Source organism: Calidris pugnax, unplaced genomic scaffold, assembly GCF_001431845.1.
Source record: "Calidris pugnax isolate Ruff unplaced genomic scaffold, ASM143184v1 scaffold8, whole genome shotgun sequence".
NCBI classification, from domain to species: domain Eukaryota; kingdom Metazoa; phylum Chordata; class Aves; order Charadriiformes; family Scolopacidae; genus Calidris; species Calidris pugnax.
Window position 1 is genome coordinate 25,825,660 of NW_015090830.1, and position 27,430 is coordinate 25,853,089.

The window sequence follows — 27,430 nt, forward strand, 5'->3', positions numbered from 1 at the left end:
ACATTTTTTTCCACTGCGAGGACATCTGCCTACTAAAAATGCTACCAAGCAGAATTTGTCTAAAACTTAACTTTTTGTTCTCCACCAAGGTTTGTCGGGCTCAGTGAAGAGGGTTAATGGTCTGAAGGATCCAACTAACTCCGTAGGTCCCTCAACCATCCCACTAGTCCACCAGTATTCAGCTTTTGCCTGTTTTTAGGGCATTGCTCACTTCTGTTTAAAGTCTGCTTTTGTTCTGGAGGTATTCTTCATCTCTGAGTAGAAATACTGCTTTCTTTTAAAGAAGTATGAGGAACATGCAGATTTGGTAAAAGTCAGTGAGGGATTCTCTCATTTAGTCTACATTTTGGGTGACTTTGGGAGTTAAATACATGTTTCTACACCTGGTTTATAGACACTGTCCCCTCCATGAAAACATTTCAAGATTTTGTGGCTTTACATTCATGTTATTTTTTTACTTGAAATATACGCTGAGGAATTCTGAGGCTTTCTGAATTTGGCCAACATAAATGCATAGAGAAATTGGACTGAAAATAGATTTGTGTTAAAGGTTTAAGGTGTTAATGCTGCCTGCTATTTGAAAGCTACGTTAGTTATCTTGAGAGAAATCCTTTTGACTTAAAGATTGAATCATGTAACTCTTACACACAATATTTGAAATAATGGTACTTGTAAAATAGCAACAATAGTCTACTCATTTGCTGTTCCTGAATTATGTCTTTTAGCTAACTTGTTTGCTTGTCTTTTCTTTGTGGAATGAACTGGAGGGGTTATAATGCTTCATAGATTCCTTTTCACAGAGGATTCAAAATTCTATTGCCATGAAAAGATTATACCAAATTCGCTTTGCTTTGTTCTGTATAATCTTCCTAGAAAGTTTTTACTAACAGAAAGGTGTCTGTAGGTCTTTCTTTGCCAAAGATTTGATTTTTCAAGGTTTTTTCAATATTAAATAAATGAGGTCTCAAATCTACTATGAGTCCCCTATAAAACTGGAGGGATTTTTTTCCTCCTTCTCCAAAGCTGTGAGGTGTAGTTATAGTATGTTGTACTTGGGGGATTAACTTTTTTAACCATATGGAAATGTTGGGTTGAAAAATGGATATGTGTTAGTTTTATTGGGGGGGAGTTGCAGCATTGATGGGCCAGTAGCAGCTACAGAGGAATGGGTTTTCTGTACCCATGTAAACCCACAGGTGGATGGAAGGATGCTGAAAGTCACTGGTAGGTAGATATAGTCTAAGGAACATAAATGTGTGATGCTATTTTCAAGATGCTGTTTTATTAGATGTTATTAAAAAAAAAAAAGGCAGATGTGCTTGACTAAATCAGTTGTTTAAGGAATATTACATTTCTATTTTAAAAAGACATGGGAAAAAAAAAAACCCTACCGTAATTCTTTTCCACAAATGAAAGGAAATCTGGGAGATCTGCCACAAAAGAGGACAACAGTGTTAGAATGGGAGGTTGGCACCGAACGTTTCTTTTTAGGAAGACTGAATGGAGTGCTCTAATATAAAGTAAAAAAACCTCAAAATTATCATCTCAGTGAAAAATATTTTTCCTCTTCATTTGCTATTATATTCTATCTGATTGAGGGAACTGTTCCCAAGGGGGATTTTTGAGATATAAGCTATACAGTTTTGATTGCTTTTTAAAGAGAAGTTATCTTTCTATTAATATCTTAAACCTTCAGAGGTGATCTGTGTGTCCTTCACTTTTAGCTTTTGTATTTAGTTTTCTGCTGCTGCTATGGTAAAAAGGTTTTTATTCCTAATTTAAATTAATTAAGCTTTATGTTCTCATATGGAAAAATTCACATAGGCAAGTCTAAAAACTCATAAATCATAAAGCATAGTTTGAACTACTCTAGCTGTTGAGGAAACAAAATTAGCAAAAGCATAAAATAAAATTGTCGGTAATTGGGTGTAATTTATTTCTCTGTTGGTTTTAAAGAATCTTCTGGTTAATGACTGTATGTTATTCAGCTACAAAAAGAAAAAAAGTAATCTGTAGCACTGCTGCTTGATAGGCTATCGCTTGAGCTATGCAGAATTTGGCTCATTTATATGCTATTGAATAACCTTTTCAGCTGTGATTTCGTTACTTTAATGTAATAAACCTTACTCAAATGTACTAGCATCACGACCAGCCAGCGTTATAATATTGTATAATAGAAAAATATTGCTTTGTTGAGGAAATTCTAATACTCCTATTTTCAAGGGACTTTACAAATCATAGGTTATTTTCTCTGTGGAGCTATTGGACGTTTTTCTTTTTACACTTGCCTAATCTCAGATCTAGTGATTTCCCAGCGGTCACACTTCCAAAGTTGGTGTAAACCAGACGATGATGATGTGGTTGGGTGAGAAGTAGAGATTATCGGTAGATTAAACCAACAGTACCGAGGTTGTGCAGATGTATGATCCCTTTCAGACTTCTTTAAAAATAAATCAGAGAAGAAACTATAGCAGGCGTGGTGGTAAATGTTTGGGAGAAGTTGTGGGAAATGAAGAAGAGGTCCCTCTTCTTCATGTATGTAGTAGGTACCCAGCTCCCAGTGGAGAAGCAAACAGTGGTAGTGAGCATGTGGTGGGGTAACTCGTGTCCACATTATGTGGTAGCCCAGATCAAGAGCATGCCTTTGAAGCAGTGCTTTGGTGTGCCTGCCTTTCCTCTAGGTTGATCTAAGATGGGATTTAACTCTAAGAGCTTTCCTGTTCTGCTCTAGCCAGTGATGCACCTTCAATCTACTGGATGAGCTTACAGGTCATCTAAAGTAAAATTCTATTTCTGTCTTTAATCAGCTGTATGGCCCATGTGCATGAAAGCCAAATGTGTCTTCTCAGTACCTAGAGTGTCAACAGGACAACAGTAAATAAGTCACCTGGAATACTCTTCCATTTGAACTTTTATATGCTTTCAGGGTTGGATTCCTTTTCTGCTGCTTTTGATAGTCTCTTATATCTAGACAGTGACCACAGTTTTGTATTATTTCTTCTTGATAGTTTGAATATTGGGACATGGCAGTACACTGCTTTATTTTAAAATTTCAAGTGGTAAATTGCTTAAATTACAGGAGTGGCACTGATGAATGGCAAAATCAGCTATATAACCAAATGAATGCATGACTTAGTTTTATATAAGAGCACTCAATTAAGTAGATGAAACATTCATGTCTTCAAGCTTGTTAATGAATTTAATGGCCTAAATTTTCAAGCTGTTACTAAAAATACACCTACTACAACTTCAGTTAAGTCGCAGATTAAATTACAGTTGTGTTCCAGCTGCTGATTAGTCTTGTTGGTACATAGAGTGCATGTGATGTCAAGAAAATTGTACAAAAAATGCTCGAGAAAATGAATCTGAGTATTAGTGAGTTGGGGACAGAAATGGTTGCAGTTTGGCCCAGGTTTTTTTCAGAGTTTTCTCTGCAATTTTACTGTTGGCTTTACTCCTATATTATGTTGTCTGTAAGAATCTACTATCATCCAATTGCACTGACAAATTATAATTTATATTAGAAAGTCTTTTCTTGGCTATATGTATAAATTGTATTTACAGCCTGCAGGAAGACTTACAGGTGAAGAGCGAAGTCAGTTCTCCATCCTTTTCTTGGCTATATGTATATGCAGGAAGATTTACAGGTGAAGAGCGAAGTCAGTTCTCCATACACTAAGTTCCTGTTTAGGATGCTTACCCTGGAAAGCAACAGCCCACCAGAATTGTGATGTACCCAACAGAAACTAGAGATCAAATTCACATTGTCTGTACGTCTGGGCTTCTAGGCAGATCGTTTAGGATGCTTACCCTGGAAAGCAAACATCCCACCAGAATTGTGATGTACCCAACAGGAACTAGAAATCAAATTCAAATTGTCTGTACGTCTGGGCTTCTAGGCAGATAACAGCATTGCTTCAGGAGAGGAATATCTGTCACAAAAAGTAGTCATGCAAGTGATTTGTTGTGCTTTGAACTTGTGGAAGATCCAAGAATTTGGGTAAGGTGTGAAACCAGACCTAAATCTGACATGGCAAAGAAATTGAGAATCAGTACTTTGCTCATTCATTCAAATAAGTGTCTTGCACTCTTCGTGTTACCAGACATTTTCTGTATCAGTAATCAGCTGGGCTGTGTCTTGAGATGAGAGAAGAGCTTACTATATGTACCATGGCACATTTCTATAGTTATGCTTTTATTTTGAAGTTTATTTTTGGACAAAGCTTAATTATCTGTAATGTGTAAAACCATTTTCTTATACTGGAATATTGTTTTATGAAGTCAAGTGAAGTGTTGACTTCATTATTTCACCCATATTAGGCTTGATTATAATGTCATCTTAAAAATCTACCTGACAGTGGCAAACCTGCGTTGTATTTCTTGCCCTGGATCTGTTTGGATCTAGATTTAGATCTTTCTGGAGAATGTCAGATTTGGTTTTCACAGGGCCAATACTTCTTGCTGGAGACCAATTTGCAGTGAAGCCCCTTTTTTCTGACCGTGTGCCTCTGTAGGCAACTTTCTCACTGTGGTTTATGGTTTCCATAGACAGCAGGAACACACTGTGAGCAAACACTCGGGGAAGAACCTAACAGGCAGTTTGTACTATCTTCAGCTCTAGATACATGAGCTGCTGCTGCATTGAGAACATCAGAAATCTGGATGTGTACTGATTCATTTATTCACTCTGTAGAGTCTTACTCATGAATTACCATAACGTAGGGATTTTCAATTTTATAGTGTTGTGTGTTCTTGCTTGAAATTGTGTTTTATCTACATACAGAAATGTAGGCACACAACTAGGTATTTGCTAGAGAAGTCCAGATGAGCAAAGGCTTGCACTTGGAAAGCAATCTGGTGTAAGTTTGTGCTCCTTGGATTCTGTAGGAATTTTTTCTGGAAACCTTGAGTAGCCCCTGAGAAAGCTTTCTCTCTTCCAGAACTTTGCAAGGAACTCCCCTCCCAAATTCAGAATGAGGACAGATAGGTCTCTGGAAACTTCTCCAGCTACAGGAATCCATTCCTGGTTTTTTGTCTTTTCTGTGGTCTTCTGGTATCATGAGTTGTCAGGCTAGAAGGGATTCAAATAGTCAGTTTGCAAAGATAGATCTGTTAATCTGGGCCAGAAGGGATTCAAATATTCAGTCAGTTTGCAAAGATAGATCTGTTAATCTTGTCTTTCTAGTACATAGTGTATAGATATAATAGATGGTGATATTTGCTGGAAAGGCAACACAACCAGGCACACACAGTCCAGGAAGTTTCTGCAGAGCGTTGAAGATCTGATCTGATCTGATGAACATTTATAAATACTTAAAGGGTGGGTGTCAAGAGGATGGGGCCAGTCTTTTTGCAGAGGTGCCCAGTGACAGGACAAGGGGCAACGGGCACAAAAGGGAACACATGAAGTTCCATCTGAACGTGAGGAGGAACTTCTGGGAACACATGAAGTTCCATCTGAACATGAGGAGGAACTTCTTTCCTGTGAGGGTGGCAGAGCCCTGGAAGAGGCTGCCCAGGGAGGTGGTGGAGTCTCCTTCTCTGGAGACATTCCAAACCTGCCTGGACAAGTGTTCCTGTGCAGCCTGCTCTGGGTGGACCTGCTTTGGCAGGGGGTTGGACTAGATGATCTCCAGAGGTCCCTTCCAACCCATATCATTCTGTGATTCTGTGTATAGGCCAGGTTTGTTTAGCTGTAGTGCTTTTTTCTCTTTGTGATCTGATGCATCAGTCTGTAAAACACTAGAGGCTGTGCAGTGATTGATAATGATTGGCATATCCACATCTGAGAAGTATGTAGTGGATGGGTTTGAGTGGTATTTAAGGCAGTTGAGGATGAAAATGATGAGAAAAGTAGATATCATTATAGCAACTTATCTAACTGTCTCCACATCTCTGTGTTCTACTGCTGTTGTCAAGGTAAGACCAGCATGCTTCTGGGTTTTTTTTCCAAAGGATTTGGAATGTGTTTGGGTAGAGGACAGGGAGAACAGGCAAGGAGGTGCCAGAGGTGAATACTGTCTCCTTAAAGTCTGCTGGCTCTCAGATGGGTGCCAAGGTGCTCAGCACTGGGAGCCATATCCCGTAACAGGAGAGGTGAATGGTTTCATATTTCTGCTCTAGGTCTAATCTGGCATTTGTTGAGCATCAAACTCTTTACCTGATCATAAAGATCATGTGTTCTTTGGAAGGATAGTTTCCTTTTAAAATATTTGATTAATAGCAGCCAGTTATTAAAGCTGTCCTCCATAAAAATAGCTTTCTCTAGATGCTATTGACATATTGCATCAAAGTATGGAAGAAAGGAGGGAGAAGCTCATGTTCTGAGTAGAAAGGTTCACCTTCCGAAAGGGGTCGACAACAGTGACACAAATGCTTACGAGCCTTGAAAGTTTTCCTTTACCAATTTAAATTTCTTTGATATTTGCTGTCACCTTCTGCAGAGTTTTAGCATTACTAAGTTTTTAATGCTACAGATAACCTCTCAAACCCTTACCAGCTCCTGTGTTCATTAAGTTCTCCTTCCAGCTCCTCATATGGATTTAACCTTCTTCACTGTTTGTAAAGGAAGATCTATGAGACTTAAGCTGATGCTTTATTTCCAGAAGCTGTGGGCACAAGTATAATTTATAAGGTGAATATTAGGGTGTAATGCCTGTGGCATCCATATTGCTTAACAAGGAATGTCTTTTTCTTTATTGCAACTGAAAAATAAATGTTTTTCAGAGCTTGGGCTCCCTTCAGCCATTTCATCACTTAGATTTTTACATGGCTGGACCTCTTGCTAAAAAGGCAGGTTTCTCATGTGAGAATAAGGGAGAATTTGAATTAGAGAAGAAAAGAAGGTACAAGTTTTAGGGAAACTAATAGAAAAAATGTCCAGTGCCAGGGATGGTAGCTTGATGTAAGACACTGGATAGTTCTGGAGGGGGCGGATGGGCAAGAACACAGCAAATTCAAGGAAAATATGGTCTTATAAATCAAACCTGTGTACTTTGGGTTTAAAGCACCACATACCTCACATGCCAGATTCATCGCTGGAGTTTCTTCCTGCTGTGGTGCACCCTTTCTGTGGGCAGTACAACCCTTCCAAGGATTGCATTTTATATTAGATAAGTCTTTCAGTGTCTCCCAAGCTGGAGGAAGAGAAGGTTCTGAATCATACTCTTAATGCCTTAAGAGTTCAAGTACAGTAGTGCTCGTCTTAGCTATTCTCTGTCAGTTAGTCCTGCTGGTAGCATTTTAAAGCCCTGTAATTGATCAGGCTTCCTATTACCTGAAGCTGCTCTTCTAGATGCAAATGCCATAGCATCTTTCTAAAAATAAATATGTGAATGAATAATTTCCATGGGTTGGCTGATGCTTTTATAATCCCTATATTCCCAAATGCTTATTTTATCCCTTCATTATCATCTGTCATCTTCCTTGTTTCCTTAGGCTTCAGTTCTATTAACTGTTTCCCTTAAAATAGAGAGGTCATTTTAAGATTTTTGAAAGGACAATGGATAAAACCCTACTTTGGTTTTAAAAGGAGACTGTCAACTCTATTATGCACTTACCTTTTAAAAATCACAGCCCTTACTGCATATGTATTTATTTATGTGTGTCTCAATTCTCCTTCCCACCTGGGATTCCTAAGGTATGGGAAGGGAAAGACTGAAACCCACGATTTCCTGGGCATCATGGACATAAATCTGTTTTATGCACACAAAAAAATTAAATAGCAGTCTTTATAAGAAGGAATTTTAGGTGATTGCTGTCTTGCATATATGGTGAAAATGAAGCATTTTGAAGGGAGTAGTTTTTCATTATGAAAATGACAGCTATTAATACAAAGAAATCAGTTTTTAACATATAGTCATAGCTTATTCTTATCTTAACTAGTTATTTAAAAAAAACCCACCTCAGTTTAACAGAAGGACCTGTGCTGCTCTTTACCTGGGTAGTTTTGCCCTGAAGACTTATCAGTACATTTTGTAGGAAACTGAGTATGGTCTTATTAAAATATGTTTCATATGCTTGTCTGGAAAATAATCTTAGATATTGTTGTGCTTAGGAAGAAATTGGTGAATAGTATGAAAATCAGAGGATTTAAGAAAGGAATGTTGCATGATTGAGCAGGCTTTGTGCTTGCAGCTTCATTTGGGAAGCATGCATTAATTTAATTTTCTTCTAATATGTTTCTTGATGGTGACATTTTTGTTATTTATGTGATTGTCCTGGTTTCAGCTGGGATAGAGCTAATTCCTTCTAGTAGCTGCTGTGTTTGGGATTTAGGATGAGAATAATGTTGATAACACATCTTGTATTAGCTGTTGCTAAGTGATCTTTATATTAGTCAGGGACTTTCTTACCTTCCCATAGAAGCCGAGAGGGAGCATAGACAGAAAAGCTGGCCAAAAGAATATTACATACCATAGATGTCATGTATGAGGTTTGGCCAAGGGGTAGGAACCCACGATCGATGTTTGGAATGAGCTGGGCAATTGATCATTGGGTGGTGAGAACAACTTGTGTTGTATCACTTTATTTTGTATATTCTTTTATTATTGTTGTTGTTGTTATTTTCCTCTTCTCTTCTAGTAAACTGTCTTTATCTCAACCCATGAGGTTTTCTTCATCGTTTCCTTTTCTCTCAACCCTACGGGCGAGGGGGGAGGATGGAGTGGGTGCATGGTCCTTGCTGCTGGCTGGGGTTAAACCACAACAGTAGTAAATTAAGAGATTAAACAACAATGTTGACAGCTGTTAACCTCAGGCTTCTTTATAATTGTATTTAAAATTTATGGTAGCATTCTGCGAGGGAAGAAAAACTGTAAGAAATTCTTCGTGGATTCCTCACAGAATACTTAGGGGAGATGACCTTTTCCTATGGCACATTTGTGCCTACTGAAGTATTACATCTCGTTTCAGATGAATGTACTTAGTGTGCGTTTCATGAATGGGAGAAATGTATAGATTTCACTCATCTTCCAAAGCCAAGTAGCAAAATGAATATGGGTCACTAGAGAGGAACAAATACAAGGAAGCACACACCGATTCAAAATATATTTTATTTTTGTTCCCTTAAGGTATCTCAGGTTTTTCCAACCAGTGTTCAAGGAAGAAATATAATGTTTTTAAATGAAAATAGGAAGACAGCATTGCAGATGCAAAGCTACAGCTTGTGCTACTCCTGTTTGTACATTTCTCCTGCACACAAAGCATACTCTTAGTCCTGTGGAAAGCAGGAAACTCTCTAAGTGCAGATTTTTAATTACCCAGAAGCAACGATACCAGTGGAGCAATGGAAATAATGTGTGTGCATGACTAGCCCTCTAATGTGTCAGTGTTTGTGCTGTGATGGGAAGGATATAAGCACGGAGTTTCAGAGAGTGATACAACCCTTAGAATGACATAGTAATTTTTTTTTTTTATTAAGACCCCTTTTGTTTCCAAAAAAAAAAAAAAAAATCTTTTTATCCTTGCTGTTACATAGCATGCATAATAGTAATTCCAGAATAAAGGCATGGCAAACATGCAGTATTTAAAGTACAAGCCTGGATATGAAAGTACTTTAGTAAGATGAAAGCTGCTTTTGCCATCCAGAATTTGCAGTAACAAAGTCGGTTTTGCAGGAGATTAAGGATACTGCTGTCGTAGGTAGAAATTTAGGGGAAGTAACTTCTTCATCCTATTCTTCTGGCCTAAGTTATTGCTCCATAATGAAAGTGATTGCATGAAATACAGATTATTCCAGAGTTCATCTTTGGCACAAAGAGGTGTTTGAATGGGAGTTCTGTATCACAAAAACATGGGAAGTTCTTCAGTAAAGCTTTTCAAGCATTATATGTTTCTCTGAAATTCCACTTTTCCGGTTACTGCACTAGGCTTACTATTCATGTCAAGTGGAGAAACGAGATATATATATATATCTTCTTACTGTATTCTTGCATGAAATTCGACAGTTCTCTTTCTTCTTTCTGTTTGTCAGAGACTTATCCTGAATTTTTTCTTTCTCTTTGATAAAATAGTTTTCCTGTGTCAAAATTACAAATGTGGAAAGAAAGGAGAATGGGATTTCACTGTGCAGGGGGGGATGTTGAGATACTCAAACTGGCTCCATCCCCATTTACAGGACAATCAAAACCCTCAAATTACTGGAAGATTACTGAGAAAAACCAGGTCTAACTAGGTCTGTCGTATGTTCAGACATGCGTAGATCAGTAGGAAAACAAAGGTGTGCTTATTCAGATGTGGAAGAGGAAGGTCCAGGCACATGTCATTGATACCTGTAGCACAAGAGATAGATGCAGAGTTTGCTTCAGGACAAATTACAGGACATCTTTCACTTCACAGCTGCTGCTTAGAGATTCTGAAATACTTTGAGCTGCTGATCAGTTATTGCAGAGGCCTAATACAATATCTGCTAATTAAAGAGGAACATGGATTTTGGAAAGCCTCAGATCATTAACTGGATAAGAAAAAAAAATCCCAAGAGCCATAGGAGAGAACAGTCTCACTTTCACAGATTTAGACTATTAACTAGAGCTAAAATTAACCAAGGTGCTGGTTCACATTTAGATCATGAGACTGAAATGGTCTTGCATTTCTCTGTGTTTCCTACGAGGAGCAAGTGCACAGCTTGTGCACGGTTCCTGAAAGCATCAAGCTGCTAGGTTTCCATTGCAGCTTTTTTGTCTCCTCTGAAATGGAGATGCTCGTCCTCCTGGAGGCTTTTAGAAAGCAAACTGTGCAATTGGAAAAGTTCTCTGGCCAAACCGAGCAAACCTTGGGCTGAAAAGCACCCAGCTTAATACAGATTGCCCCAGAGCCTGGGTTACCATCAAGGTAGCTCTATAAGGAGTAGCCAGGCCATTCCCACAGTCCTGGAATGACAAATGTTGTGATCTTGTTCTTATAAATTTCAATATTATCACTAATACATAGTTTTTATAATCATAAATCTTACATGGTGGGCGCTGTAGCTAAAGCTCAAAGGGACTGACTGTTTTTTGCTGCTTTCTCTTGGGATGGTTCTTTCTGGAGAGAATATCTGAATTGCTCTTCTTGCACAGTTCCTAAACAACGTGTATAAATTGTTTCTGAGTAACATTCCTATCCACAGAACATGAGGTTTTTTTCAAATCAAACCTATTAAATATAAACGCCAGTTGAATTTTTTTAACTTTCTTTCCTTTTTCAAAGAGATTTTTTCCGAAGTCTATCTCCATATGGATATGATACTGATTTTGTGCCAAGTTTCTTTAGCATTTGGTGGTATAATAAGTGAGATGTTCTCCACTTTAACTATCGCCTAAGTCTAATCGATTTTACATTAAGAATAATGTAAGTTGTTTTAGTGCTATAAATATTTTTTCATTGTTCACTAGATAGCTGAACAGTGGTACTTTGAACTTGTGCGAGATATTTTAACATGATTCTGAGGTATCTTCACGTTTTCCTCCACTATGTGGAGGAATAAAATCATTGCAAATTGCTAAAATGTATCTAAGCTGCACAAGGCTGCTTTTCTCACAAAGTAGTGATTTATAATACCTTTGTGTTAGACCATGTAGGATGGGAAGTTTGAAAATGCTTTGAAATACAGTCTGGTTAGAGTGACCATCTGCCTTTAGCTTCTTTTACTGTCTGCTGTGATGAAAATACCTAGAAGCTGTTTAGATGCAATAATATAATATTATCCGGTCCAGATGTGCTTGTGTGTGCAGCTAATATAATTTGAAATGCACGTGGTATTGAGGTTATTCCTATTAATGGACATAGTGATTACCCAAATGAGATGAGGAAGAGAAGCATCTTTGGCGAAGTGAAAAATAGCATAAACTTCTAAGTGTTTTCAGTAACAGATTTGAAAGCTAGTGTGTCTTAATATATAGAGAAATCATTAAAAATAAACTTAAGTCATCAATACCATTTTTTCTTAATGAGTTTTCTTACTTCAATACTATGTGGTTTAACTGTGTACCTTTACATGAAACCTAAGTTCTAACAGTTCTGATATTTGGGGGAAGGATAGACAGACAACTGAAAGTCTGTATGTTACTAGAATTAGGAAAGTGCTGTTAAAATATCCTAATTTTTCTCAATTTATTTTAACACTAGATAGGCTTCACGTGCACTTTCCATAAGAAGTGTCCTGGTATCTGCAAATGAACTGAGAATCTAAGATGCTACTTTTTACTAGTTTATACAGGAGCAGAAGTTTGGAACAGTAATGTAGGTCGTTAGGCATAAGAGTATTTACCTTGTTCTTGTCTCCTTAAATGTGCTAATAAACGCTAAAGTATGTACAGGAATTGCTGTTACATTTCTCTTTTCTAACCGTTACTGTCTGTAATGATTTAGTGAATCTGTGTATAACTTAAGAGTTCTGGGTGAAGTAATGAAATTGATTTCTCCCTAATGCGTCAATGTATTTGAAGTAGAAGTATTTCTGCAGTCGTTGCCTTTTATCACTGCAGAGCCATTAACTAATAGCTTCCACCCTGGGACAATGGAATGATTCGAGCCTGAGGGAAAATAATTTTCTATAATAGATCTGCAAGAAGCACCCGTCTACAACAGCTGGATTTTGTAGCAGCAGACTGTAGAAATCACGTATTTGTTACTATCGTTTAAGAAAGGGGGCTGAAAAGCAGTGAGGCATTCACATAATCAGAGAGAAAGGTGTGCTCCTCCAGCAGAGGATTCTTGTTTAACCGTGAGACCAGCTGAAGAAGAAAGTGCAAAGCGTTGGAAAACAGCACTTCAGTTTGGAGAAGAGTCCCTGTGCAGCAGGGAGGGTCCCACCACCCTTCGAGGACCTTGACCTTAAGCCTAAGGAGTGATCTAGAGTAGTGAGGGTAAGAAATTGGGTGAACGCGTTTTTATTTAGCTCTGGTTTTCTTGTGCTTCTGGAGTAAAGATGAGTTTGTCTTAGAATCAAGAATGAGTGTTTTGTTTGCTTTAATTAGCATATAACTGTTAAATGAACTGTGAAATCAGCCTTGCTGAGGTCAGAGGTGGAGGAAATAGTTTGCATAAGCTACCTGGGAGTCGGAGTGCCCTGGGCAAGTCCTAGGAGCCTACAGCAGGGGTGCATGGGGTGGAAGAGGAGGAGAGCCTGTGTTGATGAGATCCCAGCTTAACCCCAACCCAGGGAAATAGGAGCTGGCTATGGGTCCCATCTGAGAAGCTCCCAGATAGGGAGAACCCTTGATGTGTAATGCTACCCCTTGAGATAGTTGGCTGTTCAAAACAATCTCACAGGTAAGAGTGGAGAATTTTCAGAACAACACATAAAGGGCAGTTACCTGGTGCTGGCTCTGTAGCCCAGCTGGGAGAGGTGCTATTGTGTGAAACATTTTATTTAGGTATTGCCTAGATCCAAAAAATGCCCAGAGTACAATTCAAGTTTGAAGAAATGAAGGCGGCAAGAAACCAGGATAGTGGGGAATGAGTTGGGAATTCTTGACTTGGGGACCTGGACAAGCTTGAGAAATGGGCCCATGCGAACCTCATGAGGTTCAACAAGGCCAAGTGCAGGGTCCTCCACTCGGGTCGGGGCAATCCCTGGCATCAATACACGCTGCAGGATGAAGGGATTGGGTGCAGCCTTGCCAAGAAGGGCTTGGGGGTACTGGTGGATGAAAAGCTGACAATGTGGGCTGCAGACCAGAAAGCCAACCATACACTGGGCTGCATCACAAGAATCGTGTCCAGCAGGTTGAAGGTGGTGGTTCTGCCCATCTGCTCCACTCTGGTGGGACCACACTTGAAGCACTGCATCCAGCTCTGGAGTCCTAAGCACAGGAAAGACATGGATCTGTTGGAATGGGTCCAGAGGAGTGCCATAAAAATTATCAGAGGGCTGGAACACTTCTCCTATGAGGACAGGCTGAAAGAGTTGGGATTATTCAGCCCGAAGAAGAGAAGGCTCTGAGGAGATCTTATTGTAGCCTCTCAGCACTAAAGGAGGCTTACAAGAAAGATTGGGACAAACTTTTTAGCAGGGTCTCTTGTGATACAGCAAGGGGTAATGGCTTTAAACTAAAAGAGAGAAGATTTAGACTAGATGTAAGGAGGACATTTTTTACACTGAGAGTGGTGAGATACTGGAACAGGTTGCCCAGAGAGGTGGTAGATGCTCCATCCCTGGAAACATTCAGGGTCAGGTTGGACAGGGCTCTGAGCAACCTGATCTAATTGTAGATGTCCCTGCTTATTGCAGGGGGGTTGGACTAGGTGGGCTTTGAAGTTCCCTTCCAACCCAAACCATTCTGTGATTCTATGGTGACTTGACCTGCTTAAGGGTCTGTTACCTGTTCTGCCCCCCTGTAGAATCAGCATCTCTAGCTTGGCTCCTGTGATTGCCAGACCCAGAGGCAGAGAACTAGAAATCTGAGTGGATTTGAAAAACCTGAGCTCTGTTCACTCAGAAAGGGAGGAGTAAGGAAAACATTTCACTGTCTTCAGAGTACTTGTGCCACACGTAGGGGCAGTTCCTTCCTCTGATGAGATCTGAATTTAGATAAGAAACTCTAAGCGTCAGGTTATTTTGGAATTATTTCTGGTTTTCTACAGGAGCAACTAATAATACCAGGCTCCAGTATCCTGCTCCAACGCATGTAAAAGATACAGTTCCCCCAGCACTGGGTGAATGTTGAAGCACTTGTTATTACCACCACCACTGCCCCATTTCAGCAGTCCATAGATACTAATCTTAGATATGATCTTTGTCGCTCTTTGCTGTTCAAGAAGGACAGGGAACTGCTGGAGAGGGTACAGCAGAGGACCACAAAGATGATGAGGAGCCTGGAGCATCTTAAGAAAGAGGAAAGGCTGAGGGACTTGTGTCTTTTTAGTTTGGAGAAGGCTGAGAGGGGATCTGATCAACTTAAAGGGTGGATGTCAGGAGGATGGGGCCAGTCTTTTTTCAGTGGTGCTCAGGGACAGGACAAGAGGAAACGGGCACAAACTTGAACATAAGAAGTTCCTCTAAACATGAGGAGGAACCTCTTTACTTTGAGAGTGGCAGAGTCCTGGAAGAGGCTGCCCAGAGAGCTGGTGGAGTCTCCTTCTCTGGAGACATTCAAACCCACCTGCACACGTTCCTGTGCAACCTGCTGTAGGTGGACCTGTTCTGGCAGGGGGGTTGGACTAGATGATCTCCAGAGGTCCCTTCCAACCCCATATCATTCTGTGGTTCTGTGTAATGTTGTTTTGTATCTGTGGCTTTGAAGGAATGGAGAGAGGGGTAAGAAAGATGTAAAGTAGAAGTTCAGGGTGAGGGGAACTGGTAACATACAGCCTCAGTTTACCTGTCAGTGAGAGAGCTGGCATGAAGGCTCTGAAGAACAGCCTAGCGTTGGCCCTAGGGTCATTTAGGCAGCATTTTTTCCTTTAGTCAGGCTGAGTGCTTCAGTGCCATTTATAAGCTATTAAACAATTTAGGGTTTTCCTAAGTAATATGAACGGATATCTAAATATCTCTTGAGAATAAGGAAACCAAGAAGTACATTAACAACTGTTAGCGAAGGTTTTTAATCCTTCATTCTGTGCCACTGCTGAGACCTAGGACATTAGCTGGAATGCTGTAAGGCAATGTTGTTCCCATCAGGAAAAATAGCTGATACATTACAACCCTCTAGCTTCCCTAATGAATTCTAAAAGTACTTTAAGTTTCACATAATAACTAATGTGCATTAATCTTGACCCCTGCAAGCATGTAATGGCTGCTAAACAGCAGTGTGTATCAACAATTAAAAAGCCTGCTTGAAGCATGTGCTAAAAATGTTGGTAGAAGAGAAATGGTGCTGCTTCTTAATGCAGGGGGGGAAAAACCCCAGTAATCAATATGGGTATATCTTCCTATTTGTGAATAGTTTGAAATAGTAAGTTCAGGTTTTGTAGAAAACTTGAACTTATTTGGGAAGTCTGTTGTGGCAAACTGATTGTGGAGCATTGTCCCTGCGCGGTTATCAGCCAAGCACGTGAAAAGCAGAATTCGGATGTTTTAGTTCCCCCACCCCACAGTAGATGTCACAGCAGTAGATGTCACAGCAGCAGCAGTGTCCTTTACCGTGTGGCTCAAGCTTCCACGTCATGCAGAAGGGGTCCCTGTTCACTGAAGGGTACGTCTCCTGCCTAGAGCCTCATTTTGCTGTTTCTCAAACTACCAGCGTGGCTTGAGTGTGCCTTTTGCTATCCTAGGAAATGTCCTGGAAAACTAAATTGAATCCACAACAGTATTTGTTTTGGCAGTTACAGTGAAGTAAGCTATCAAACAAACCAGATCCTTATTCAAAATACATTCCTGCTAGGCAAGAGGACCTGTGGAGCTTGCAGACCCCATCAACACAAAATATAGGAGACAGGTCTCAGCTGGTGTTGCTGTTGACTTCAGTCGGCTGTGTCTGGAATGGTAATACCTGAAAGTCTGAGAATAAGGTTTTTTATGTTCCAGATGTTAACAAGGGTGGGTAAACTGTACCTGAGCTGTAGGGCCAGAATTGCCTGCAAAATCTTGGTACGTGGCCAGGCTTCTCCTCTCTGCCGTGGCTGCACACATGTGCTACCCCCAGGAGGGTAACCTGGCCATACAGGGGTGTATCTGAGTGAGTCCTTGCTCTGGGCAGTTTGGCTGTGGAGCATGTTCAGTCAGTTTGGAAAGGTCATCCAAAGTAATTTTATTCCCCAAACTCTGACAAAGGGAATTGCCTGGTCTATCTTCCAGTCAGGAAGACTTTCTTCCTGCCTCCTGTCCCCGCACCAGTGTGGCCACCTCAGTCTCCAGTAGCAACTGGCCAGAGAACAGTTTAGATCATAGAATGGTTAGAGTTGGAAGGGATCTTAAAGATCATTGAGTTCCAGTCCTGTTGCAGTCTTAAATGTTTGAAGTGCTGTGACTTCTCCGTAGTCATTTGGGACCCAGAGGAACACGTTTTCACACATTCCTCTTGCATGCATCCATATATCCCACCTAACTTGATAATCCTAATTTAGATGAGCGTATGGCTGGTACCACTACATTGATAAGACCAGGCTCAGCAGCAACCTGTGATATGAAGCACCTTTTCCTTCAGATGTGTTCTTCATTAGAGATACAGGAAAGGCTGCAGTTGAACAATATAGTGAATCTAGTTTTTGGGCAGCACCATCGAAAAAATTTGCAACCGCGCGACAGAAAGTACAGGTGAAGTATAAACTGCCTCTGCTAGTTCAAATTTGTTCCAGAAATGTTGACAGAAAAAAATTGTGGAGCAGACTGTAGATGGGATCAAGTGCTGTTACTCAGCAGAGCTGCGATCTGCTGCACCCGGGTAGTTTGTCATATCTTAGCTGGTGTGAAAACAACAGGTACGCTGAATTCTCTGCAGTGTGATTTGATTTGGCAGATAGGCTGGCATATGCCAGTTTGATCCAGATGGAATTTGTGATGCTCAGTGACCCAGTGTCGTAGGGATCCAAATTTAATGAATGTAGACCCACTTTTGGGGGAGCTTGTTATTAAAGAAAGATGGATACCATTCTGTTTTGAACGTATTGTGTGTATTGGTATGCTGTACATATCGTCTACACAAACCTTGTAAAACTGATGCAAAAGTCATGTAGTTCTGTTAGATACTTTTACAACTTTAATTCAATTTTTTCTTATTTGTAAGTCAAACTGTGACACCGCTTTCCGCTGTTTCTCACGGACACCTAGCAATTTCTAGCCCAAATTTCTAACAAATTTAAGTTCAACATTTCTTCTACCAAGAGGTGACTGCCTGCCTTGATGTCATTTCATCTTGTAATTTACTGGCTTTTCTAAAACATCTTGAAGCATACCACAACGCCTGAAGCAAAATGTTGGCTTCAAATATGACTTTTTAACAATGATCAATTATTTTCTAGGCTGCTCGTAGCTTTGTATTTCACTGCTGTGGTACCTCCGAAACAAAGTCTTCCCAGACCTGTTTTACTGCATGGAAAAAAGATGTATTGTATAGAGTTTCTACCAATAAATGAAGAAAAATCTAAGCTGGCAGGGCTGGGAATTTGGGGAAGGAGGAGGTGGAGGGGTGGGGAGTGCCACGATAGCATGTCTTGCCATTGGGAGTGCTGAAGTGTTCTGACAGGGAAACAAAAGTAGTAGAGGAAGGTAATATTCCTGGAAAATGTTGTATGATACAGAGGAGCAAACCTCGTAGCTGGTTGCCAGATGAGGAGATCTCACTCCCGTGTTCCCAGCAGTACCATGGTATCTCCAGTACCCTCATGACACCCCAACACCTGCACAACGTTACCAGTGTCCATACAGAGTCAGTGATGCGTTCTGTGTTTGATATTTTATCATGAAACAAAGATATTCTTAGTCAGTATTATTGTGAGGAAAGCCGTTGTTCAGTGAACGAACATCCTAGAAGGATGATTGCTTTAGCTATTTGCAATTTAGTCTTGATAATTTATTGAAAACAATGACAAAGTAATAGAAGAATTAGTAAAAATTGGAGTTGAATGCTTTAACAAAACCTTTTTGACTTACAATATAACTGAGTGCAGCCCATAACTTATGTATTAACATGCATATTAAGATAATCTGCAAATACCCAACTTAAAAAGCCACCATGTCAGTAAGAGAATACCAAATCCTTCTTCCAACTTCCTTGGTTACCACAATCAGTGTGTTATGAGCTGAATTATATCTTTAGTTGTTAAGATGCCCAATGATGCATCTTGAAGAACGTTCTCAGTGTGTGGGTGAAGCTGGCAAATCTGACCAGGATGATGGGGCAGGTGAGTTCCAAGCCTCACTTTGCAGCACGGGGTCTTTAAACTGTAGTTGTACTCCGCTGTATTGGCACAGGGGCGTCTCCACGCGCTCGGTGTGCTCACAGGATGAGAAAAATGAAGGTAGTTTGGCTTTTCTCAGAGAAATCAGATGCTTTTTCTTTTTCAACTCCTTATTTTGATGTACGGTTTTGAATTTTCTAAATTACATACATCTTCCGGTTTTTGCCCATTTTTCATCTTAATTTTTTTATTGCATGCTACCGTTTTTTTTAAAACAAATCTCGTATTTAGATTTCTAGTGATTAAACTTAGAATGTTATTCTTCACTGTCTGAGACAACCTTCTGCAGTGCTTCCTGTAACAGGAATTATTTGAGTGGCACCATTTGCAAAGGCCTTGTTTCAAACCAAATCCAGGTAGAGCTGCTGTGCTCTACCTATTGGGCACTGGTGAAGGAAGGCTGGAAGCTTCTTTTGCTGCCTGCTGGTCCTTGGTGTCTCCTATTATGGCCTTCCAGAGCTACCCAGGATCTCCACAGAGCTATTAATCTACCATCTGACATTTCTTGGTCAGAATGGGTCATGTTTGTAAACTAGAAGAAGCTGGAGAGAGAACTTGACTCAAAAAACAAGAGGCCTGGCTTAGCTTTAAAAATATTGATGTGTTGATGAACGTGGGTTTTTTTGTCTAAATTTTGGGTTGGTCATCTAGAAAGGAGGTGAGGTTGTTCAGGAAAGGTGAACAGATCCTCGTGTTTGTGTTTGAGAGATGATATGGCAGAGAGCATCCGTGCCTTTTCCATTATGGAAGTGTCAGGTAACAGACTGGAATTCTCACCTATTGAAAAGGATATTTGATTTTGGTTGTCTTCTACAAACCAATGACAGGAGTATTTGTTATGTGATATAAAACTGTCACATGGGCCTTTTGAAGAAATAGTCAACGTTGCATGTTGTAAATACCTTCTTAAAACAACTATGTGGATTATTTTTAAACCACTTGAATTTAATAAAATAACAAGTAATATTTTAGAGACGCGGTTTACTTTTCTGTGATTTAGTTATCTAAGCAAAACTGTAGATTCAACTTTTCAGTTTTGAATTATCCAATTTAATTATTATCTGTATCTAATTAGCTCAGTGCAGAGAAAATTAGTTCAGTGCACAGTCTTTCACTTTAAAGCTTTATTGCTACACTTTATTCTTGAAAAATATCCCAACCAAAGGTTTCATTGTAAAGAAATAACCGTTTTCAAGAAGTTGGGGTGGGTTTTTTGTTATTAAACTTTCCTGTTGGTCTAAATATCAGGAAAATGCAGCCTTGCCAAATGGGCAATTTTAGCAAAACTTAACAATGTATCCTTGTTGACACGTTGTAGTAATTTTTGAATTTATTTTCCATTTTCTATGACTTGCTGATTTAAAAAAACCTTTCTTTCGATTCAGACGTATATTGAGTGTTTACTTCGGAGCACTACGAAGCTGTTAGAATAGTTTTAAAAGTTTTCACGGTAGTTTCTCATTCTGTGATTCTGTGATGCATCCCATGGTAAGAAAATAACTGCAAAACTTGGAACATCTTCCTGAAAGTTTGGACAGACGAGCTGATTAATATAATGTATTCATGACCGCAACACTGATTTTTGTTCTGTATGTTCTCAGATCTCACGTCCTTTAACCTTGTTGGCCTAGCACTGTGCTGGCGTTTTCAAATCAGTTGAAGAACATTTTTCCTGGTTTACCAGCTCTTATTCATAACAACTAAAGGACATTGCAGCAGAATGAGTTTATCTAAAGAAACTGCTCTCATTGTCAAATTCTTGTGGATTGGGTCAAATTCCTGTTGTGTGACCAAACTCAGCATCACCCTTCTCTCCATTGTGGAAGGCGTTTAGGGAAAGCTGTGGGCTAGCAGTGGTAAGGAAACTGGGATGGATCTTCCACGTGGGGGTTCAGAGGTGTGCCTGGGGCAGCGTAGGGAGTCGTGCAGGGTTGTGATGCTGTTGGAAGGCAGCAAGCTGCTCCAAAATGCCCTTTTTTAAACCATTGCCTTCCAAACTGCTTACGGCTGCTACGTCAGTGTTCTCATTAGAGAGCGACTTGACTGTATTTGGTACCAAATTGAAGTGCTGATTTATGATGCCAGTGCTATAAGCTGATGGCTTGTGAAAGACTGAACACATTTATTCTGCAGACTCTGCTTTGTTACTCTACCAATTTCAGAGAATTGAAAAAAGCAGGGCAGTTTGCCATAATTTAGAAGTTTACTTCTGATCAGAGCAGGGATGGGGGTTGTAGGTGTTTGGAGTTTAAAGTATATGTGAGCATTTATTTACCTACTTGCTATAGTTTTGTAGGTTTAACACAAAGTTTGGAAAAGGTTTAGATTTGCTTTGTTTAAAACAAGGGTTATGTTGCCCTTTCAGTTCCTTTTAGGTGTTTCTATTTTAATGTAGCTCTGTATTTCTTAAAAGGATGCCTAGAAAAGAGACCTGAGACAATTTGCTTTTTAATTATTAGACAAAAAGGGGGTTTTCCAACATTGTATTTTTTCAGCTAACTATAAATTAAGGTCTTAGGCTAATGGAAGCAACAAATACTGGACTTCACTGCTTTGCTCCCTATGGCTCTTTCAGTGAACTAAGCTTAAACTGAAATTATAAGAATGAAGTTTTCATTCAACCTACAGTTGTAATCATATTTTAGTGACCAGTTCACCAGATCAATAGCTGAATAAATTTTTATTTTCAGTAATTTTTCCTGTGCTATGTTTCACATGAATATGCCATGCTTTATTGCAACTTTGTCATATCTTCTCTTCCTCTCTCTTCATTTGGAATATCACTAAGTATATTTCTCATTAGCATTCCGTAGATTAAATTTTCCTAAAAGCAACGTGTATAATTACAAGTGGGTTTTTTTACGTTAATATCATTATGAATTACATTTGTATTTTATTTTTAAAACTTGATAATTCATTTAAATAGTGGTGGGTTTTTTTAAATGTAATTCTCTTTTAAAAAAGATTTCTCCATCACATGAACTGGTGGAGCTCCTAGTGTTGGGTATTACAAAAGAAAAATATTTAATGGAAAAGCAATGGAAGTAGAAATTGTACAAGTTTTGTCAAAGACTTGTCAGATATTTAAAGTTTTAAGTTTAGTCTTTTGGAAAGTTTAACTGTTCATGTACAAGGTTAAAGATATTCAGTTACTATCCATATGTTTGGGTTTTAATATCAGTAAAGCAAAAATCCTTTTAAAAATGCAAATTAGGCTAATGGAAGCCTGCAACACACTGCTGAATCATTTTCTCTAAACACGAAGGAGGAATCCTGTACGTGCTTAACTTTTCCACTAAAAAGTGTGATGCACTATGGCTCTGAAACTGGAAACGACAAGGAGTGGGCACAAAATAATGAGGAAAATATATATTTTAAATTGTTTGTTATGTTAATAGATATGCTGCCATGGGGATATACTGCTTTTCTCTGAAGATAGAAATGATTAATGGGATGTTCTCTCTCTTTTCTAAATTTGCAAATAAAAAATGCAGTACTATGTTACTTCTATTAGAGTTAGCTTTGCATTTGATTTCATAATACTCATTTAAATGTTTTTGGAATAGCTATGAAGCTATGAAGATGTTTATATCTTAACAAGAACAATACTCGTGTTCTTGAGAGATTTTTTTGTTTCTTTTAGCAGAGGACTGATACTTTGCTGTGTTTTCTTTTTTGTTTTGGATGGTTTTTTCCTCCCCGTGAGTAAATTTTCGTATCTTGATTGAATGGAGCTGTCGTTCTAGCCTTGCTGAAAGAACAAAAAGTGACAAAATAGATCACATTCAGGCTTTTGCATTTCCAAAGGTACTACTGGTTTAATACAACCGCATAAAAGATGAATATATATCAGGACTGTCCCTTGAAGTTTTCTGGAAAGTCTCCTCGTAGTGTAGAACTCCGTTCATTAACTAACTCATTACACTGAGTATTTCAGGTCCCTCTATTTTGTTGATTTTGTTGATTACTGAAATCTGGTTGCTATGGAGTAGATTTAAATAAAAAGGTGGCTTTGTTGCATAAATCAGTGATGTTGCTAGTCTTTGCCTTAACTAGTGAGTAAATGAACTGTTCCTCACTTTTAAGAAATAATCAACTGGCAGTGAGATACTGTTTATTCATAGACCTTTTTTTCTATGGAATCTTTGCTATTGATTTAGGTCCCTGAAAACTCAAGAGTGTCTGGGCTGGCTCTGAAAACCTGCTTGTTCTGCCACGTTCTATAATACATCACCCGCCGTTGCGCGTACGCCTTTCTTACGTGTAAATTATGGCTGTCAGGCTGTTAATTTTATTTTTTGGTTGGTAGATACCATCAGTTTCCATAGATGCAGTGTTACAAACAGACGAATACAAATGTTTTCAGCTGTGAACGTGGTGCTATAGATCCCCTCCACGTCTGTCTGTACCGGTATTTCTCAGTTAGCACATAGATCCCCTCCACATCTGTCTGTACCGGTATTTCTCAGTTAGCACTACATGTATACTTCTTATCCACTACTTTCTAAATATGCACGACTTTTTTCTTCTTTTGCTGAGTAAGACCTTTTCAGCTTTCATTCCCAATTAGATTTTTTTTTTTCTTGCCTCCAGCTAATAGTGTCATTAATGCCTAAAATAGTGCTGTATCTCTGAAGGCTGAAAGCATCATGAAGTGAGCGGAGGAAAGTCAAGCTCAGTACGTTTGTATAGCTTTTAATGGAAATGTGCTAAGATTTCTTCCAACTGGGAAGAAATTTGTGAGTGCTTCCTCGTCTGAACTGCACGCTAATGTGGGCTGCATGGAAATCAGTGTTACGCCTGAGAAACTGCCTTTTATTGTGTTTTAGGCTGTGTTTAGTGCCCTGTAACTCCCTCAGCAGTCCACACTGGAGTTTCAATAGCAAAACATTCAGGAAATGCTTTCACCTTATCCTGTTTTCCCTTGTTATTAGGGATTTTGACCCCAGGTTGAATCCCAGGGGTGTGACTGGGACCCTTTCCTCCCTGGAGTATTGTCCCTACAACCCTATTGTGGACAGAACAACCCACTGTGAGGAAGCACTTGGTAAAGCAGCAGCAGCTTATCTTTTGGTCCCACCGGGGCAGCCGAAATTAAAAACAGGGTAACTTAGTGCTGTTTGCTCCCCGTTTTGATTGGGGCCACCCTCCTGTCTTCACACCCCACCTTGTCCTTGTCCATCTCCCCCAAAAGCTGAGAAAGGGGAGGTCAGGTCTCACACAACCAGCCTCCGAGTCAAGTACTCTGGGCTCCCGAGAATTTCTGTTTCGGGGAAAAAGGCAATAAGAATGCCTGTATTGAATAAAAATTGTTTTGTATTTCAATGTCACTTAGAAACTCACATTTGACTGCTAATCTTTGTATTTATTTCTTTGGAATATGCGTGGTTTAAATCAGTATTTATCGAAGGTCTGCCTTGCTGTAGGCTACTTCTCTGTGCTCTCAGAAGTAGAGGGACCGTTGTTAAATTACTGCTTTTTTGCTAACAGATAAATGATCATTTTACTAATTTTTCATGATTGCAAGTCGATGCAATTCTCTTTGTGAAACCTCACCTAGCAATGAAAAGGGCAGTTATTGAAGAGAGAGCCCCTTTGCATTTATTTCTTTGCTTGAAATGTGATCAAATGATCAAGGAAGAATTTTAAGGGTGTTTCTACAGCTCATTATGAATTCTATGCGATGCAAAATCTTAACTTTATTTTTGTCTCAGAAGTACATGTCTGATACAAAATTCCCTTTTGGCAGGGAAAAGAGATTTTAGGATTCCACAAATCCGAATTCTTTTGCTTATGGCTACGTCCCAGTTGAAGAGTTAGATTTTCCTTGGAGATCTTTCACAAGCAGGAAGACGATTCCTTCGGCAGGGTTTGGTGCACAGCAGCTTCCTGTTCAAACTGGTTAATTCTCCAGAGATGCTAAGAAATGTGGTCTTCAGCCTGGCAGTGCTAATCCAAAGAGACTTATAAGGGAAGAATAAGACCCCCTCCTATGTTTGGAAGCCTGAAAGTTTAGAAGCTGGTGCAGTGAGATTTGGTTAATTAGTTACGGTTTTATTTTTATTTAAAAAAGGAGAAACTCGGATATTTCAAAATCCTGTAGCAACATATAATGTAGTTTGGTAACCTCCTTCGCACGATGGATTTCTTCTTCCTTTTGGAATGTGAGATAAAAAAGAAGAAACTCGGATATTTCAAAATCCTATAGCAACATATAATGTAGTTTGGTAACATCCTTCGCAAAATGGATTTCTTCTTCCTTTTGGAATGTGAGAGGAAAGTAAATCATCTCATTATTTTCAAACAGTCTTATATGTTGTTTTCATTCCTTGTTTAGAAGAATGGGAAAAATAAAATTAAGAGTACTTTGCACCTAGAGCTGACGGTAAATAAGAGCAATTAAAAAATCATTTGTGTGAACTAACTACTGTTCATTCATCAAAAAGCAAATGCAATGTTTTTCATCTAAACCTGAAAAAAATCGAGTTCTTTAACCCCATTTTTTCCTCCTGTTAAATATTGGTCTGTGTTAATAAGCAATGAGGCACCTCAGTTCACGGACGTTATCTCCGTTTATCCTTCCAGGGGTCACAAGCGCAAACTGGATGAAGATGATGCTGCCAGTGAATCCAGTAAAGAATCTAGCAATGAGGATGAGGAAGGAAGCAGTTCCGAAGCAGATGAAATGGCAGCAGCACTTGAAGCTGAATTGAATGACTTCATGTGAACGTTCACGCAGAGGATGGAATTTGTAATTATATTTTACTTCTCATAAACAGATCGGACTTCAGACGAGTCCCTTATGTCAGTACTCAATGTTTTTCCAAAACGTGTGTGTATATTTTGCAAAGCAACACAAGAGGTGACACATTATTTTACAAAATCAGAAATAGATGTTTTTAAGGTGTTTTACTAAAGGAAAATATACTTTTTTAAACAAAAAAAAGTATTAAATGAGACTTGGTGTGCTATGCCAAAGACATGCTAGGAGCTCTGCAGAACCTTCGTATACAGAACAGTGATACAAAGATTTGTGATTAAACATACAGCAAACTTTTTTAAAATACTGCAGTCTGTGGTCTATGGGTAATGGTCTTCAAAAACAAAAGGAGGAGCTAAAGGAGATGGAATTGTCTGGGTAGTACAGCAGGAACCTGACGAACTGGTCATCCTTTTCCACAAATAAATGCTATCAAATATCAGAGGATTTTTAAAATAAATAATAATAATTAAAAAAAAAAAGAACGATTTATATTTGTATAGAAACAGAGGATGTGATATGCAAGTTTTGTGAACTCTGCACTTCACCCACCTGTCATTTGCTTCTAAGAGAATACATGATGATCAAAACTCATGTTTTTAAGTTACTTTGTGGAATAGTTGGGTTCTTTAGGGACATCGTTTAGATTTTTTGACTTTTCTTCTCTGTAACCAGAAGTTTAGCACAGCACACTGTGTGATCCTGTACTGCCATAAGAAGCATATTCACCCATTCGTGTTGTCTTGGAAAGAACGAGTGCTACTTCAGCCTAGCTAGGATTTAATTTCTTTGACAAGAGATCTGATGTAAAGTTTTTTGTATATTCTATTTCATATTTGACCCACAAAACAGATTTTCTTTCATTTAATAAAAATTCATTTTGTACGCTTTGTTTCCCTTCTCTGTTCATTTGCTTCCATCAAATACAAGGCACCTTCCTGTATTATCTTTCCTTTACTCTGCATGAAAATAATGAAAAAACGGTGGCTCAGAAGATTCCCTTTTCTCTGGTACATGAATTCTTAACGTTCTGACACTTTCTCAGGTCTCTTTGACCCCTGAAGATACCTCAGGAGTCATTGCTCTGGTGTTGAATTTCTGAGGCCAGAATCATGGTTTATTCTCAATTGTTAGCAACTGGAGAGAAAAATCCTTTTAAAACGTGTTAGCAAAAGAAGACTCATTAATTCAGATGTCATGGTTAAAAAGGAGGTATTTTCTGGTGCAGAAATACTTAATTTTGCCACTTAGCAGTAAAACAGAGAGGGTATTTCAATAGAATCTCAGCTGGTTTGCAAAGAACAGCCTGGTTTTCAAAGCTTCATAATAGCAATAAAAGGAAGACTGAGAAAATGGGAGAATCTTTTCAGATTGAGACTGCTATTCCGCTTCAGAACGCAAGGTCAGCATCCACAAGGCAAAAAATAGTGTTTTCTGGGGGAAAATGTTAAACTTCCTGGACGTTTACACAGGTACCGCGTGGCTGAAGCCTCCAGTGGCCCACCTGCTGTAGCTCTCCGTGAAGACAAGCAGGATGTCTCCAAGCAGGCTGCGTTGTACAACATGACAAAAAAAAGACCAGCGCTCCTAAAATGGGAAGTCAAAATACTATTTTTTTGCAGCAATTTAAATGCAGCCTCCCGGCTATCGGAGGGCGGCTCCGCGCAATTGAATACCAAAACATCAGGGGTTGTGGGGTATGTCCTGTGGTGGTTTTTTTTTCTTAAATCCAACTCAGTTGAAACAAGTTGAAACAGTACCAACTTTTGGGGTCACCGTGACGCTGCGAATGACTTGGCAGCATAGATTTCAGCAGAAGCTCGTCCTGGCCGATGATCTCTGCCACCACGC

At 39.2% G+C, this 27,430-nt stretch overlaps 1 protein-coding gene across 1 annotated transcript in view; it reads left to right on the forward strand.

Annotated features, from left to right (window-relative positions):
* Positions 1-26,464, forward strand: part of CTDP1 (CTD phosphatase subunit 1) — a 118,712-nt gene extending 92,248 nt beyond the window's left edge. Inside the window, exon 13 of the mRNA XM_014941047.1 lies at positions 25,405-26,464. Within this exon, the coding sequence (XP_014796533.1) occupies positions 25,405-25,546 (142 nt within the window). The 3' untranslated portion in view covers positions 25,547-26,464. The remainder of the gene's footprint in view (positions 1-25,404) is intronic.
* The last annotated feature ends 966 nt before the right edge of the window (positions 26,465-27,430 follow it).